This window comes from Myotis lucifugus, unplaced genomic scaffold, assembly GCF_000147115.1.
Source record: "Myotis lucifugus unplaced genomic scaffold, Myoluc2.0 scaffold_1, whole genome shotgun sequence".
Lineage (NCBI taxonomy): Eukaryota > Metazoa > Chordata > Mammalia > Chiroptera > Vespertilionidae > Myotis > Myotis lucifugus.
This window is the reverse complement of record NW_005871049.1, coordinates 38,041,967-38,054,893: the sequence shown is the minus strand read 5'-3', so window position 1 is coordinate 38,054,893 and position 12,927 is coordinate 38,041,967. Positions and strand designations below refer to the sequence as shown.

General features: G+C 43.4%; 1 protein-coding gene across 2 annotated transcripts in view; it reads right to left on the bottom strand.

Annotated features, from left to right (window-relative positions):
* The window catches only part of INTS9 (integrator complex subunit 9), a 103,752-nt gene that overhangs the window by 19,936 nt on the left and 70,889 nt on the right, over positions 1 to 12,927 (bottom strand). For both annotated transcript variants that reach the window (XM_006081927.3, XM_023755920.1), the window contains one exon: positions 2,295 to 2,406. In XM_006081927.3, coding sequence (XP_006081989.1) covers positions 2,295 to 2,406 — 112 coding nt within the window. The remainder of the gene's footprint in view (positions 1 to 2,294; positions 2,407 to 12,927) is intronic.

Below are 12,927 nucleotides of genomic sequence, written 5' to 3'. Positions count from 1 at the left end.
CCGGTAGCCACACAGCTGAAGCGAGCAGGAGGCTTGCTTGCTCCAGTGATGGAGGAAGCCAAGGTTCCCCGCCTGCCACGGCCCGGCTCTGAGCTCTGAAAGCAACAAAGTTTCAATTATAGAAGCTAAACAAACCCCAGATACCTGCTTTCAGCAGGCCGTGGCCTCAGAGCTGGAGTGAGCAGGACGGCAACAAAGTTTCAATTGTAGAAGGTAAATAAATCCCAGAATTAAAAAAAAAAAAAAAAAGGAGAGGCTGGGAGCTTCAGTCGCTGGCCAGCCTGAAAACAGCCCTCAGCCCCTCACCCAGACTGGCCAGGCACCCCAGTGGGGACCCCCACCCTGAAGGGGGTGTGGCCAGCCTGAAAACAGCCATCAGCCCCTCATCCAGGCTGGCCAGGCACCCCAGTGGGGACCCCCACCCTGAAGGGGGTGTGACCAGCTGCAAATAGCCATCAGCCCCTCACCCAGGCTGGCCAGGCACCCAAGCGGGACCCCCACCCTGATCCGGGACACCCTTCAGGGCAAATCAGCCGGCCCTCACCCGTGCACCAGGCCTCTATCCTATATAGTAAAAGGGTAATATGCAAACTGACCCTAACAGCAGAAGGACTGGGAATGACTGGTCACTATGACACACACTGACCACCAGGGGGCAGACGCTCAATGCAGGAGCTGCCCTCTGGTGGTCAGTGCACTCCCACATGGGGGGAGCTCTGCTCAGCCACAAGCCAGGCTGACGGCTGCCAGTACAGCGGTGGTAGTGGGAGCCTCTCCTGCCTCCTCAGCAGTGCTAAGGATGTCTGACTGCAGCTTAGGTCTGCTCCCTGCTGGCAAGTGGACATCCCCTGAGGGCTGCCGGGCTGCCAGAGGGATGTCTGATTGCCATCTTAGGCCCAATCCCCCAGGGAGCAGGCCTAAGCCAGCAGGTGGTTATCCCCTGAGGGGTTCCAAACTGTGAGAGGGCACAGGCCGGGCTGAGGGACCCCTCCCCGCTGAGTGCACAAATTTTTGTGCACTGGGCCTCTAGTTGTATTATAAAATACTAGTAGAAAAAAATTTGAACAAAACATATAATGTTAAAATAGAGGGACACCCTTCTCCAATATCTTCCACAAAATCGTCATCTTCACAGCAAGAATTGATATATTTAGCAATATCATCATCACTAATAAAAGCAGACTTAGGTCAAACTGGTTTGGCTCAGTGGATAGAGCACCGGCCTGCAGACTGAAAGGTCCCAGGTTCGATTCCGGTCAAGGGCATGTACCTTGGTTGCGGGCACATCCCCAGTAGGAGGTGTGCGGGAGGCAGCTGGTCGATGTTTCTAACTCTCTATCCCTCTCCCTTCCTCTCTGTAAAAAATCAATAAAATATATTAAAAAAAAAAAAAGGCAGACTTAGAACTGGACGCCATTTCGAAGCTTTAGGGCAACAAAAACTGAGTAAACTTCATAAAATCATATTATCTGTAAAAAATTAGGCAGGTAAATGCCAGTGGTCAATTTTAGAACTACAAACATTTGGCATCATAAGTAATCTGCACTTAGGTGCCATCTGTCAATAAATAGTGAACTACTAGCATCTAATAGTGACACTGCAGGAGGAGCGCGATAGCGCTCCCCAGCACTGTAGGGGTTAAGAGGAACAATGCATATGAAACCAGTTTTACCATAGCCTCATTGATAAAAACAACAGTTAGGTTCCTACAGCATCTCCACAACCTACAATGAAACAATGCTGAAACAAACGACATTCCTTGAGGACCTGCTGTCCAACCTTTGACTGTAAGGACCCCTGCTCCAACACCAAATCCCACCCCGAAGCAAGAAGATTAAATAAGAATTTTCTATATGAACAAGTGAGAGAATGCTGAGTACCTGTTGCATAGCATGCTCAAAATTCGAATGTACCATTATAACAACTATTTTTACCGCACCTTCAGATTGAAGCTGCTTAACCCCTAGAGTGCCGGGGAGCTCGATTGCGCTCCTCCTGTCTTTCGCCAAAAGTGCCGGGAGCGCATTCATAATTTTTTTCCTAAACTGCTGTAAAATCAGCAAAAATGCCTTGGCAATTTTAGCATAGTTCCTAGGATATTGGTTGGCACTCAAAGGGTTAAGAAGTGCTTTTGTCAACTAGTGGTTTTGCAGGATGAGCAAAAAGGATGAGAGAAAATGGGAAAAGGTCTTAAAAGGTGGCACCTGCGGGCGTAAATAGGAAGGAAGGGGCAAAACACTACAGAGGTAGGTACTAAAACACAAACTTCACGAGTCAGCGGGGGGTGTACATACCCAGGTTGCTGAAGAACTCGCCCACCATGCCGTCCGGGTTGGCAGTGGGAATCTGGGTGAGGCCTGTCAGGACGAGAACATCGCTGTTTTTGAGAGACGCTTGGTCCATGGGCTGAAAAATCAGAGAGCCACGCTTAGCAATTTAAAAAGGGATGTTACCCACAAATATAAAGGCAAAAGAAAATATCACATTGCTCTTTCTATGTCCAACTCATCACCAAGTCCTCTTACTTCCTCTGATGAAGTCTGTCACTACACAGTGGTTGCCCATGGGGTGTGGGGACTGATGGGAATGGAGGAGGTGCTGAGCACATGATATCAAAGTTCATAGCATTGTACATGTAAGATCTTAGGGTTTCACTCTATATAAATGTTACTTCAATGGAAAACAGCAGATTCTATAATGCTTTTTGCTCCTTTCACAATATGATCTCACATTTACCATGGGGGGGAGGGGGTTCTCAAACTTGAGGTGCATAGGAATCACCTGCAGAGTTGGCTGAACCAGGGAGTATGGGCCCCGCCCCAGGGCTTCTGATGCAGGTCTGATGGGCCAGAGGATGTGCATTGCTAACCAGCTCCCGGGAGGTGCTCCTGGGCTGGTATGGGGACCACGCCTTGAGAACGACTAGACTGTGTAATGTGATTCTCAAAGCAACTCTGTGAGCACCTGGAATCAGTGTTTTTATGAAAACACGGAAGTTGGGACTCCAGAAGTCGAGGTGATTTTCCCCAAGTCTCAGTGACAGAGGGACCAGAACATGGATTAGGGATTAGAAACGTGACTTCCTTCCAATTCCATTACTAGCCACATGGCCTCAGCCAAGGCTTGGAGCTGGGTTTCTTATAAAATGGGCATATTTCTTCGCCCATCTCGCTTCAGTGATTTCTGAGAGTCTCATGATAATATTCATGATATTCTTGTGAACTATGAAGTCTAATGGTGCACTGTTATGTGATCCTCAGGATGTTTTTTAAAAATATATTTTTATTGATTTTTAGAGAGAGGAAGGGAGAGGGAGAGAAAGAGAAACATTGCTGTGAGAGCGAAACATGGATCTGCTGCCTCCTGCACACCCCCTACCAGGCATGTGCCCTGACTAGGAATCGAACCAATGACCTTTTGTTGCATGGGACGATGCTCAACAAACTGAGCCAGGCAGGCTGTTGTATTTTTGTTTTCACCTGGCACAATTAGAATTTTTTTTTTTTTTTCCTTAATTACATCAGGATTCAAACTGGCAACAAAAATGATTCCATAACTGAGCTGCTGGAGAGCTCATAAGTGTTTTCATGTTGTAACACATCTTTTCCTCGGTTTCATTTAATATACTCATTGGAATGTTAGGAGAAAAAAAGCCAGAAACACAGATTACTAAGAGGCCTCATCCCTCCCTTCTCTGTTCCACCCAGATTTTCCAATCCTATCTAACAAAGAGGGAATATGCTAATTGACCCTCGTGTCATCACAAAGATGGTGGCGCCCACAGCCAATAAGGAGGGAATATGTTAATTGACTGCACCACCCTCAAAGATGGCGGCGCCCACAGCCACTAGATGGCCGGCAGGGGAGGGCAGTTGTGGGCAATCATGCCAGCAGGGGAGGGAAGTTGGGGGCGACCGGGCCTGCAAGGGAGGGAGGGCAGTTGGGGGGGACCAGGCCGGCAGGGGATGGCACTTAGGGGCAACCAGGCTGGCAGGGAAGGGCAGTTAGGGGCGACCAGGCCTGCAGAGGAGGGCAGTTGGGGGTAACTAGGCCGGTAGGGGAGGGCAGTTGGGGGCGATTGGGCCAGCAGGGGAGTGGTTAGGGGGTGATCAGGTTGACAGGCAGAAGCAGTTAGGGGCAATCAGGCAGGCAGGCGAGCAGTTGGGAGCCAGCAGTCCCGGATTGTGAGAGGGATCCCAGATTGGAGAGAGTGCAGGCTGGGCTGAGGGACACCCCCCGCCCCCCCCAGTGCATGAATTTCGTGCACCGGGCCTCTAGTAAAAAAATAAAATTCCAAATTGTAGTACAGCAAAGACCCACAACCTGCACTGTTATCTCTGAGTACATGTGCCTTTTGATGTATTTTCCTTTACATTTTATATAAGCATAGGTATATGGGCTTCATTATTTTTTTTACTAACATAACTGTTGTTATATAAGCTGCTTTACAACCTGAAAAACATTTCTTTAATAAGAATATAGAAAAACTACAGTTATGACAATTATACTGAATAGCTTCTAATTCCTACTTGCAGGTTATGCTAATGTGTGTAAGAGCTTTTCTGCTGCTTGGGAAGACCTGACCTGTCTATCTGTGCTTCTCCAACAAATACAAATCGCCCACTGCTTCTAGAGAAGGAAGGTGGAGTGGAGTCCAGTGGTTTAGTAGCACATGTACAGTGAGCCTGGGAATGTTAACTATCATGCATCAAACACAAGGAAACCGGAACGGTGACAAAAGGGACCAAGTTTCATTGGGCAGTATTTTCAGCTTAAAATGGTAAGAATTTTATATGGGTCTTATTTGAACAAGCCAATCATGACCCACAGGGCTGACGGGAGATGGGGAAATTCAGAGGGTGCAGCACCCCCTGAAATGGTATATACAATTCTGTCTGTGCCTATGTACATTTCTCTATGGAGTTAATTGGACTGTCTTATGGGCCATGACCCCAAAAAGTTAAGAACCACCATACGTTCTAAATGAAAACATATAAGGAAGAACAAATTCTGGCCCTGAAAACATTATCTCTGAACCTCAGCCATCAGCAATGCCTTCCTTTGAAAATTAAATGCCCATAATAAAAAAATAAACAAAAGCATTTGTATAAAGGGATGGTGCTCTAACCAACTGAGCTGTAGAGACAGGCTCATAGAAAGAAAGTAGGCAGACAGCTCTGGTGGTGGTGGTGGTGATGGTGGTGGTGGTGGTGGTGGGTGCTTGGGGGGGAAGGTTGAGCAAAAAAGAAAAAAAAGAGAGACCTCATGGACAACAGTGTGGTGACTGGGCGGGGAGGAGGGTGGAGGTGGAAGAGAGCATAGAGGGGATAAATGGTGATGGGGGAAAAAGAAAATAAAAAAAAGAAAATTATCACACATCTCAGTTGTAACTTAAAACAAACAAACAAACAAAAATCTAAAAGCAGTTCTAGAACTTGAATCCCACTGAGCTGGAAGTTATGAAATACTCCATGTCAGGCCAGATGCGGAAGCTGGGACTCCACGAACATGCTCCTTATTTTAGCTCTATAACTCGAAGATGTTTCTTGCTGACAGCCAGCGCTACTGTGAGGAAGGAGGCTGACAAGGCTTTTAGTGGCCCTCTCCAAACAGGCTGACACCACCACCGTCGCCAGGTCCCACCGAAGGGCAAATGTATACACTGGCTGCTACCAATAGCCATGCACTGAGCACTTCAAATGGGAACGTTTTGTTCAAGCGCACAGGAACAGAAAATTCCATTGTGTACAAGACTCAAATAAAAACGCCTTATAAAGTTGACAATTACAATCGATCTTGTAGAATAAAGTTTTGAAAAACCCTAAGCCCACGGATGCTTGTGGCTATCATGTCGGTCCTCTGCTGGGTAATTTTCACTGAACAGGACACGAGAAAAAGAAGACCCAGTCTTTTGGTCCTAGAAGCTTACAGTTAAGTTGAAGAGAAAACATGTATGTATAATCAGAAAAGAGGATTTTTCAAAAAGCCATAGAAGAATAATGCAAATATCAAGAGCTAGCACTGAGTATATGAGTGCCAGGAGGAATGCGGACCAGAGAGCTACCCGGCCAGGGAGGTCGCTTGTGTATGCTTTTTGGCAGATGGAGTTTGGTTCTAGTTTTTCTTCCTTCTTTTGCCAAGGAACTTAAGACAGCCCAGGTCGCTGCCTCTGGAACCTCCCCGTGACACCCCTTCCCTCCCCCACACCAAGATGTCCTTCCTACCCATGCCCCATGGCCTCCAACTCTTCCTATCTCAGCACCAATCACACTGGATCGTAACTGCCTATTTACCTGTCTGCATCCCCAAAGGACTATGAAGCTGAGGGCAAGGACTGTGTATCTCCATTGCCTAGCAAAATGCCAGGCACACAGCAAAAACTAAATTAACATTTGTTGAATAAATGAGCCCATGAAAAAAGCACACAGTCTGACAGGCAAGGCAAGAGCATTGCATCTTGGGAAATGCTACATGGAAAGTCAGGAAGGTGAGGAGGGCTGGGGAGGGAAACCTGGAGATGCCAAATGACCTGACTTGCCTGGAATGGAAAGTCTACTTTGGGGCTGAGGAAAGAGATTAGTAGAAAGAGAGAAAGTATAATTGGTCAAGGGCCAAAAAGGTCAGAATCAGCAAGACTGGTAGGTAGGCAATAAGTAGTCAATAGTCTGAAGCATGAGAAGACATTTGGTTACAATAATTATAGATAACTAGAGGCCCGGTGCATGAAAATTCATGCACTGTAGAGGGTGTCCCTCAGTCCGGCCTGCCCCCTCTCACAGTCCAGGAGCCCTCAGGGGCGGGAGGTGACACAGCAATCAGGGGAAGGCAACGCCCCATCACACCTCTGCTGCTGCCACTGCCGGCAGCACCAGCCTCGGCCGGCCCTGGTTACCTGAGCCTCGGGCGGCCCTGGGCGGCCGGGGGGCTGAGGGGACTGGGGGTCTCTGGAGGCAGGTGTGTAGAGCAGCTGGGCCAGCATGGGGGCAGGCCCGGCTTTGCCATGCACCTGCCGCCCCGGCGGGGTTGAGAGGACTGGGTGCCACCATCTTGTGGCTGTGGGCACTGCCATATTTGAGGGCGTGGCAGTCAATTAGCATATTCCCTCCGTATTGGCTGTGGGCGCCGCCATCTTTGAGGGCGTGGCAGTCAATTAGCATATTCCCTCTTTATTGGATAGGACACCTAAAGGAGGAGGGTGAGACCAACTAGAGAGAGGTCACACTGAAAGCCCCCACAGCAGCTCAGACATAAAGGGAAAAGCACTGTAATCTCATGGCAGGTGAAATGGAAGAAGCAGATCTAAACGACACTAGAAAAACCAACATTTGGGAATGGGTCAGACACATAGGACAACGGAGAAAGCAGACTCTAAGATGCCTCCAAAATGTCAGAGACATAGTCAAAGGGAAATTTAAGAGATGCAATGATTTAAAAGAATAAGGACACAATAGTACGTCCAGTGTTGGCAAGCTGCACGTGTTGAGGGGAGGGAGAGCAAATGGGTTTATTCTGACCTATCCTTTGATGAGAGAAAAAAGAAACAGCCTCGTGATTGGCTGAGCTTGGTCTCTCAAATGTGTTCCAGTCTAGAGACCAAGGCGGGGAGAGTCCTCAAGGCCAGGAGGGCTGACGTGGTGGGATGAATGCCTTTTCAGGCCCCTTTCGAGGTCAGAAGGACAGAAAAAGATCAACACCATAAACACACCAAAATACCACCAACAAAATATGTCACACACTACAATTTTCCATGCTTCAAGCCTTAGCCTTGTATCAGGGTCCTGGGCTAGGTCAGTTTCTAACACCCACCAGGAATTCCGTAGCTCCCTACTCAAGGTATTTGTAGCTTTTGCCCTATTACGCTGGTGATTTGCACACCTAAAACTCAAGTCCTGCTGGGAAGTCAGGCAAAATGGCCAGGAAGCTATTAAAATAATGAGTGTTAAGTTGCCTTTTCAAACCATTATAAGAGAAAAACTGGTGTTCAAATATAGGTTCACAACCCACAAGCAAATCCATTAATTTGATTTCTAAGGCCAAAAAGGCGTTGGCTCTAATAACCAAAAGTGCTTTAGCTTTAGCTAATGCACTTATGGGATCTAGCCAACGGTTACTGTTTGTTTTGTTCTATTAGTATTATTGTTTCTAAACAATGTCCTATACCCTCTTTCTGGGCACACTGCACATCTGTTTGGTGTAGGTATTTTTCAGTGAAAAAAAATTAAAAAAGAAACTTAAAATGCCCAACAGTGATAAAAGTTAAACATTTTATTGTATGCCCATATGATGGACCACCAGGCAAATATCAAACATCCTGTGGTGGAATACTAATAACCTAAAAAAAATTCATTAAATAGTTAAATCAGAAAGAGCAGAAAAGCAGGCTGTAAATAGTTATCTCTTTGTATTAAGATGATTACAATTTTTATTTTTTCTCTGAGGTTGCTAAGTTTTCCAAAATTACTACACTAAAGATAATGTTCCAATAACAAATATAAGGCAATAATATTATTTTAAAACAAAACAAAAACTCCACTATGCTTCCTGACAAGACAAAGACAGTGAGCTGCTGGCTCCCTTTTAGAATCTAAGTGGAGGGACAGCTTAGATATAAGAGAAAGTGACAAATTTTGAGAGAGTAAAAAACTAGAATAAATTCTCGGGGAAACCATGGGTCCTGGAATAGGGACAGAATGGCAAGAGCCACAGAGGCCTGGGCATTGCGGGAGAGTAGAGGCTGGGAAAAGAACACCTTGTCCCTTTCTCTCTCGTCTATGCTACTGTTGGCAGATTGTGGCTGCTCCCACACACTGCGAGGAAGAAAACGCCAGGACGGAGGATGAGCGTTCACAGAAGGTGCAGGCAGACCTACAGCCCTGGCTTGTCTCTCACACTCCAAGGCTAACCGGTGGGAAGCAAGTCAGGGAGACAAATCCTGGAGCCGAGGACTTTCCTGTGGGGCAAGCAGTGAGAGCTCACAGGGAAACAGCACAGGACCACAGAGGAACACACCACCTACTAAACACAACAAGCTACAAACCCACCCCACGTGGCAAATTAGTACACAGAAGAGACGACTATGCATGACAAAAGTCTACACACAAATAAAATAAAAACAAGTAAAATAAAAATGACTAAGTATCAAGAAAAATATTTGGAAATACTGTGTATGAAAATATACTTGTTGAAATAAAAACCTCAGCACATACGTTGCAGAGCAGTATGGATACAGCCAAAGAGGGAATTCATGAGCTGGGGGATCAAGAGGAATTTTTTTCAGGAGGCTTCAAGAAGAAGATAGGAAATATAAAAGGAAAGAGAGATGGAAACATAAAAGTGTCACTATTTATATACTTGAAGTTCCATAAAGAGAAAAAATAATCAACCACAGGAAGACTTTATAAAATGATTAAGAATTTTTCTACATAAAGGAAATTGGAAGATCGTAGAGTGTTATGTTACACTTATAGACAGGAAAAAGCACACATGTAAGATATAGTACAGTAACCTTTAAGAACATTGAAGATAAATTAAAATTCTAAAACAGATCCCTCAAAGGAACACAGTTCTAAAGGGCTTCACAGTTCTAACTGCAACAGGGTACAAGTGGAAAACAAAGTAATATTTTCAAAGCTTTATAGGTTCAACATTCCTTTCCTTTCATTTTATATCTATGAAGCTATCATTTATAAATGTGAGAAAAATTAAAAACTTCAAGGCCTCATGAGGTTTACCATTTTAAGACCCCTCGGTAAACATTCCTCAAATATTTCTGGAAGAGGAGTAAATCTAGGAGGATTATGAGACATACGGGAAGTAAATTTGAAAAACAAACTAAAAACCCCACCTCAATAAAGTTCACTGCTGTCTCAACAAGCAATATATTAACCACCCTAAGTATATTCTAAATAACCCAGAACTAAAATTCTGGACAGTATCAACATGGTGGGCGGGGGTAGGGGGGAGGAAGGGAGAGGAAAAAGATGGGAGAGATAAGAGGAAGGTGTGGCTCTGGAGGGAAAGATATAGATAGTGATAAGCTTAACACATTGTGGACCAGTAGTTTTATTGCTAGGTTTACCCAGTGGCCAGATGAGTGTCTATTGAACGAGTATAAAAAACGTTTACATGAATGTTAAAGGCACGCTTTAAAATTAAATACCCATTGCATTTTTTGAAGTTATTTATTACATGTTCTTAACATGCTAATATATTTTTAAAGAATTCTCGTGATTGGCCACAAGCCTTAGAGCAGAAAACACGAGAATTCTTGTGATCTGTCTTAAGATACTTGTAGGAAAAATGAACAACCCAGAAGAATAAAAATAAAATATGTTCAAATTGTAGAAAAAAATTTAGCCCTGCAAAAGGAGGCCGGGAAAGATGGAAAAAAAATGAAATAAAAAATCAAATAAGATGGCAAAAATAATTCCCAAATACAATAACAGTTACAAGAAACACAAATAGGTTCACCAATCAAAAGAGACTCTCTAGATTAAATAAGGAAAAACATCCCTGGCCATATCTTCTACGTGGGATTCACTCGCTAGAAAAGGACAGGGAAAAAGTGAAAAGAAAGGGATGGAAAATAACAGCAAACACGAAGGGGAGAGAAGTCACTTGGCTTTTAATGCAGTTTTAATTGAGAAAAAAACACATCATCCTGATAAAATGAATAATTTATCAATAAAACATAATGATCATGAACCTATATACCACAGAGCATACAGCTTAAAATTATTAAAAGCAATAACTGGTGAAACTAAAGAGGGAAACAGGTAAGTCAACACGTTTTCAGAAACGGGTAGCTAAGCGAAGATATGAAAGACTTGAGTAAAACAATAAACTCAAATGAATAAGTTCATATAGAAAAATTTTCATTCAACAGTGAGTACAGTCTTTCCCAACATATGTAGAACATTTTCAAAATAAATAAAATTTAGAATCCTGAAGCATAAGTATGACTTGATAAAAGTCTTGTCTAACTATACTGGATGGATTAGAAACAGACAAAAGTACTATAAAATAACTTTGGTCATTTAAATCATGAACATTATGAAGGAAATTATGATATGCTAAGAGATCAAAAACAAAGCAATTCATATTAAAAAATTTGCAGAATTAAATGATACTAAGAAACTGACAGCTTTAAATATTACTTATTGGAAAACAAAGAAAGACCAATGCAAATGAGATAAGTATTAAAAGAAAAGTAACAGAATAACCCAAGGAAGAAAATAATAAAGGGAAGAATAAAGAATGAAAATACAAAAAAAAAAAACCATTGAAAGCAAAAACTTTTTCTTTGAAGAAAAACCATAATGTAGACAAACTTCTGGCAAATCTGACCATGTTAAAAAAAAAAAGAGGTACTGAAAATAAAATTTTAAATGAAAATAGACTTCCACAAAAAAATTAAAGGATAATGTATACAATTCCATATGTTGAAACAATTTCATGTTTTGAAAACCTTGTCAAAATGGATAAATTTTGGTCAAAAGTGGCAACATCCTGACCTAGAAAATATAGTTCAATAACCAAGAAAAAAATTAAAAAGATAATCCCAGGCCTAGACAGTTTTATAGAGAATTTGAATTTCAAGAAAAGATAGCCCCTATCTTGTCTATCTGTGGCATTAGAAAAAGAGGGGAAAATGCCCAAATCATTTAATGAAGCTAATTAATGTACCTGCTTCCAAATAAATAGTGATAGTACAAAAAAATAATGCATGGGTTCATTTTCACTTATGAATATAAATTATACACCTCAATTAAATACTGACCAACTGATTCCAGGAGGGCATTTAAAAATAATAAATTGTGATCATGTAACATTTATTCAGGGAATGCAAGGGTGGTTAAATGTGAGAAAAGCTAACATTACAATTCACTACATTGACGGTCGAATGGAAAGAAATCACATGATAATCTCATAGACTCAGAAAAAACATCTGTGAAGGTATACCATCTGTATCCGATTTTTAAAAATCAGAGCATTAGGACACAGGAAGAATTCCTTAAATGGATAAATAAAGATGTACAGTAAGCGCTCTCTTCATTGAAGAAACCACAAAAGCGTTCCCTTTAACACCTGGTACAAGCCAAGGATGGCACTATCAGCACCTCTGTTTAACATGAGACTAAAGAGCCTCGTTGTAAGACGGGAAAAGAGGTAAGAGATACAGGATTGGGAAGAGAAGTGACAAAGCTGTTACTCCTTTGCAGATCTTATCGTCAAAAGGTAAATATTAGAATGTGAGAGTTTAACATGGTTACTGAATATTAGATCAACTTTTTAAAATTAATACTGAGACCTTGTGCTCATTAAAGGCTAGTTCTCTTCCTCTTCCATTTGGGATGTTGTACTTTCTTTGGCCTCAATTCTCCTCCAACTCTCCAAACATTTTTATTCAGGACTATTTTCCTACCTCCCACTGTCTAGTGGTAAATGTTCCCTACAGCCCAGTCTCTCTCTCTTACCCCTTCATTTATATGTTTTAAAAGTCTGATGCCTCTCCAGGCTTGCCTTCATATCATGGTCGGCTCTGCATTTCTGTCTGTCCAACGTTCTCTCAACTTCCTGTTTCATCACACCCACCAACACCTTCTAAAACTGACAACCCCAGCCAACTCCTTCTTGGCACCTAGATTAGTGTCATTATAACCATTCTCTATGTCCTCCAAGCATGAAATCTCCAGAGACAGTGAGCATCCTATCTAATAAACAGGGAATATGCAAATTGACCGGAACACCATCACAAAGATGGCAGTGCCCAGTCCCCTCAGCCCCACCAGAGTTGCCCAGTCCTTTCAGCCCCGCTGGGGGGTTGGGGGGTGGCAGGCGCACAGTGTGGCCAGACCCGCCCTCGGCCCCCCAGCCGCCCAGGGCCAGCCCGAGGCACAGGCAAGCTTCCGATGGCAGCGCCCAGCC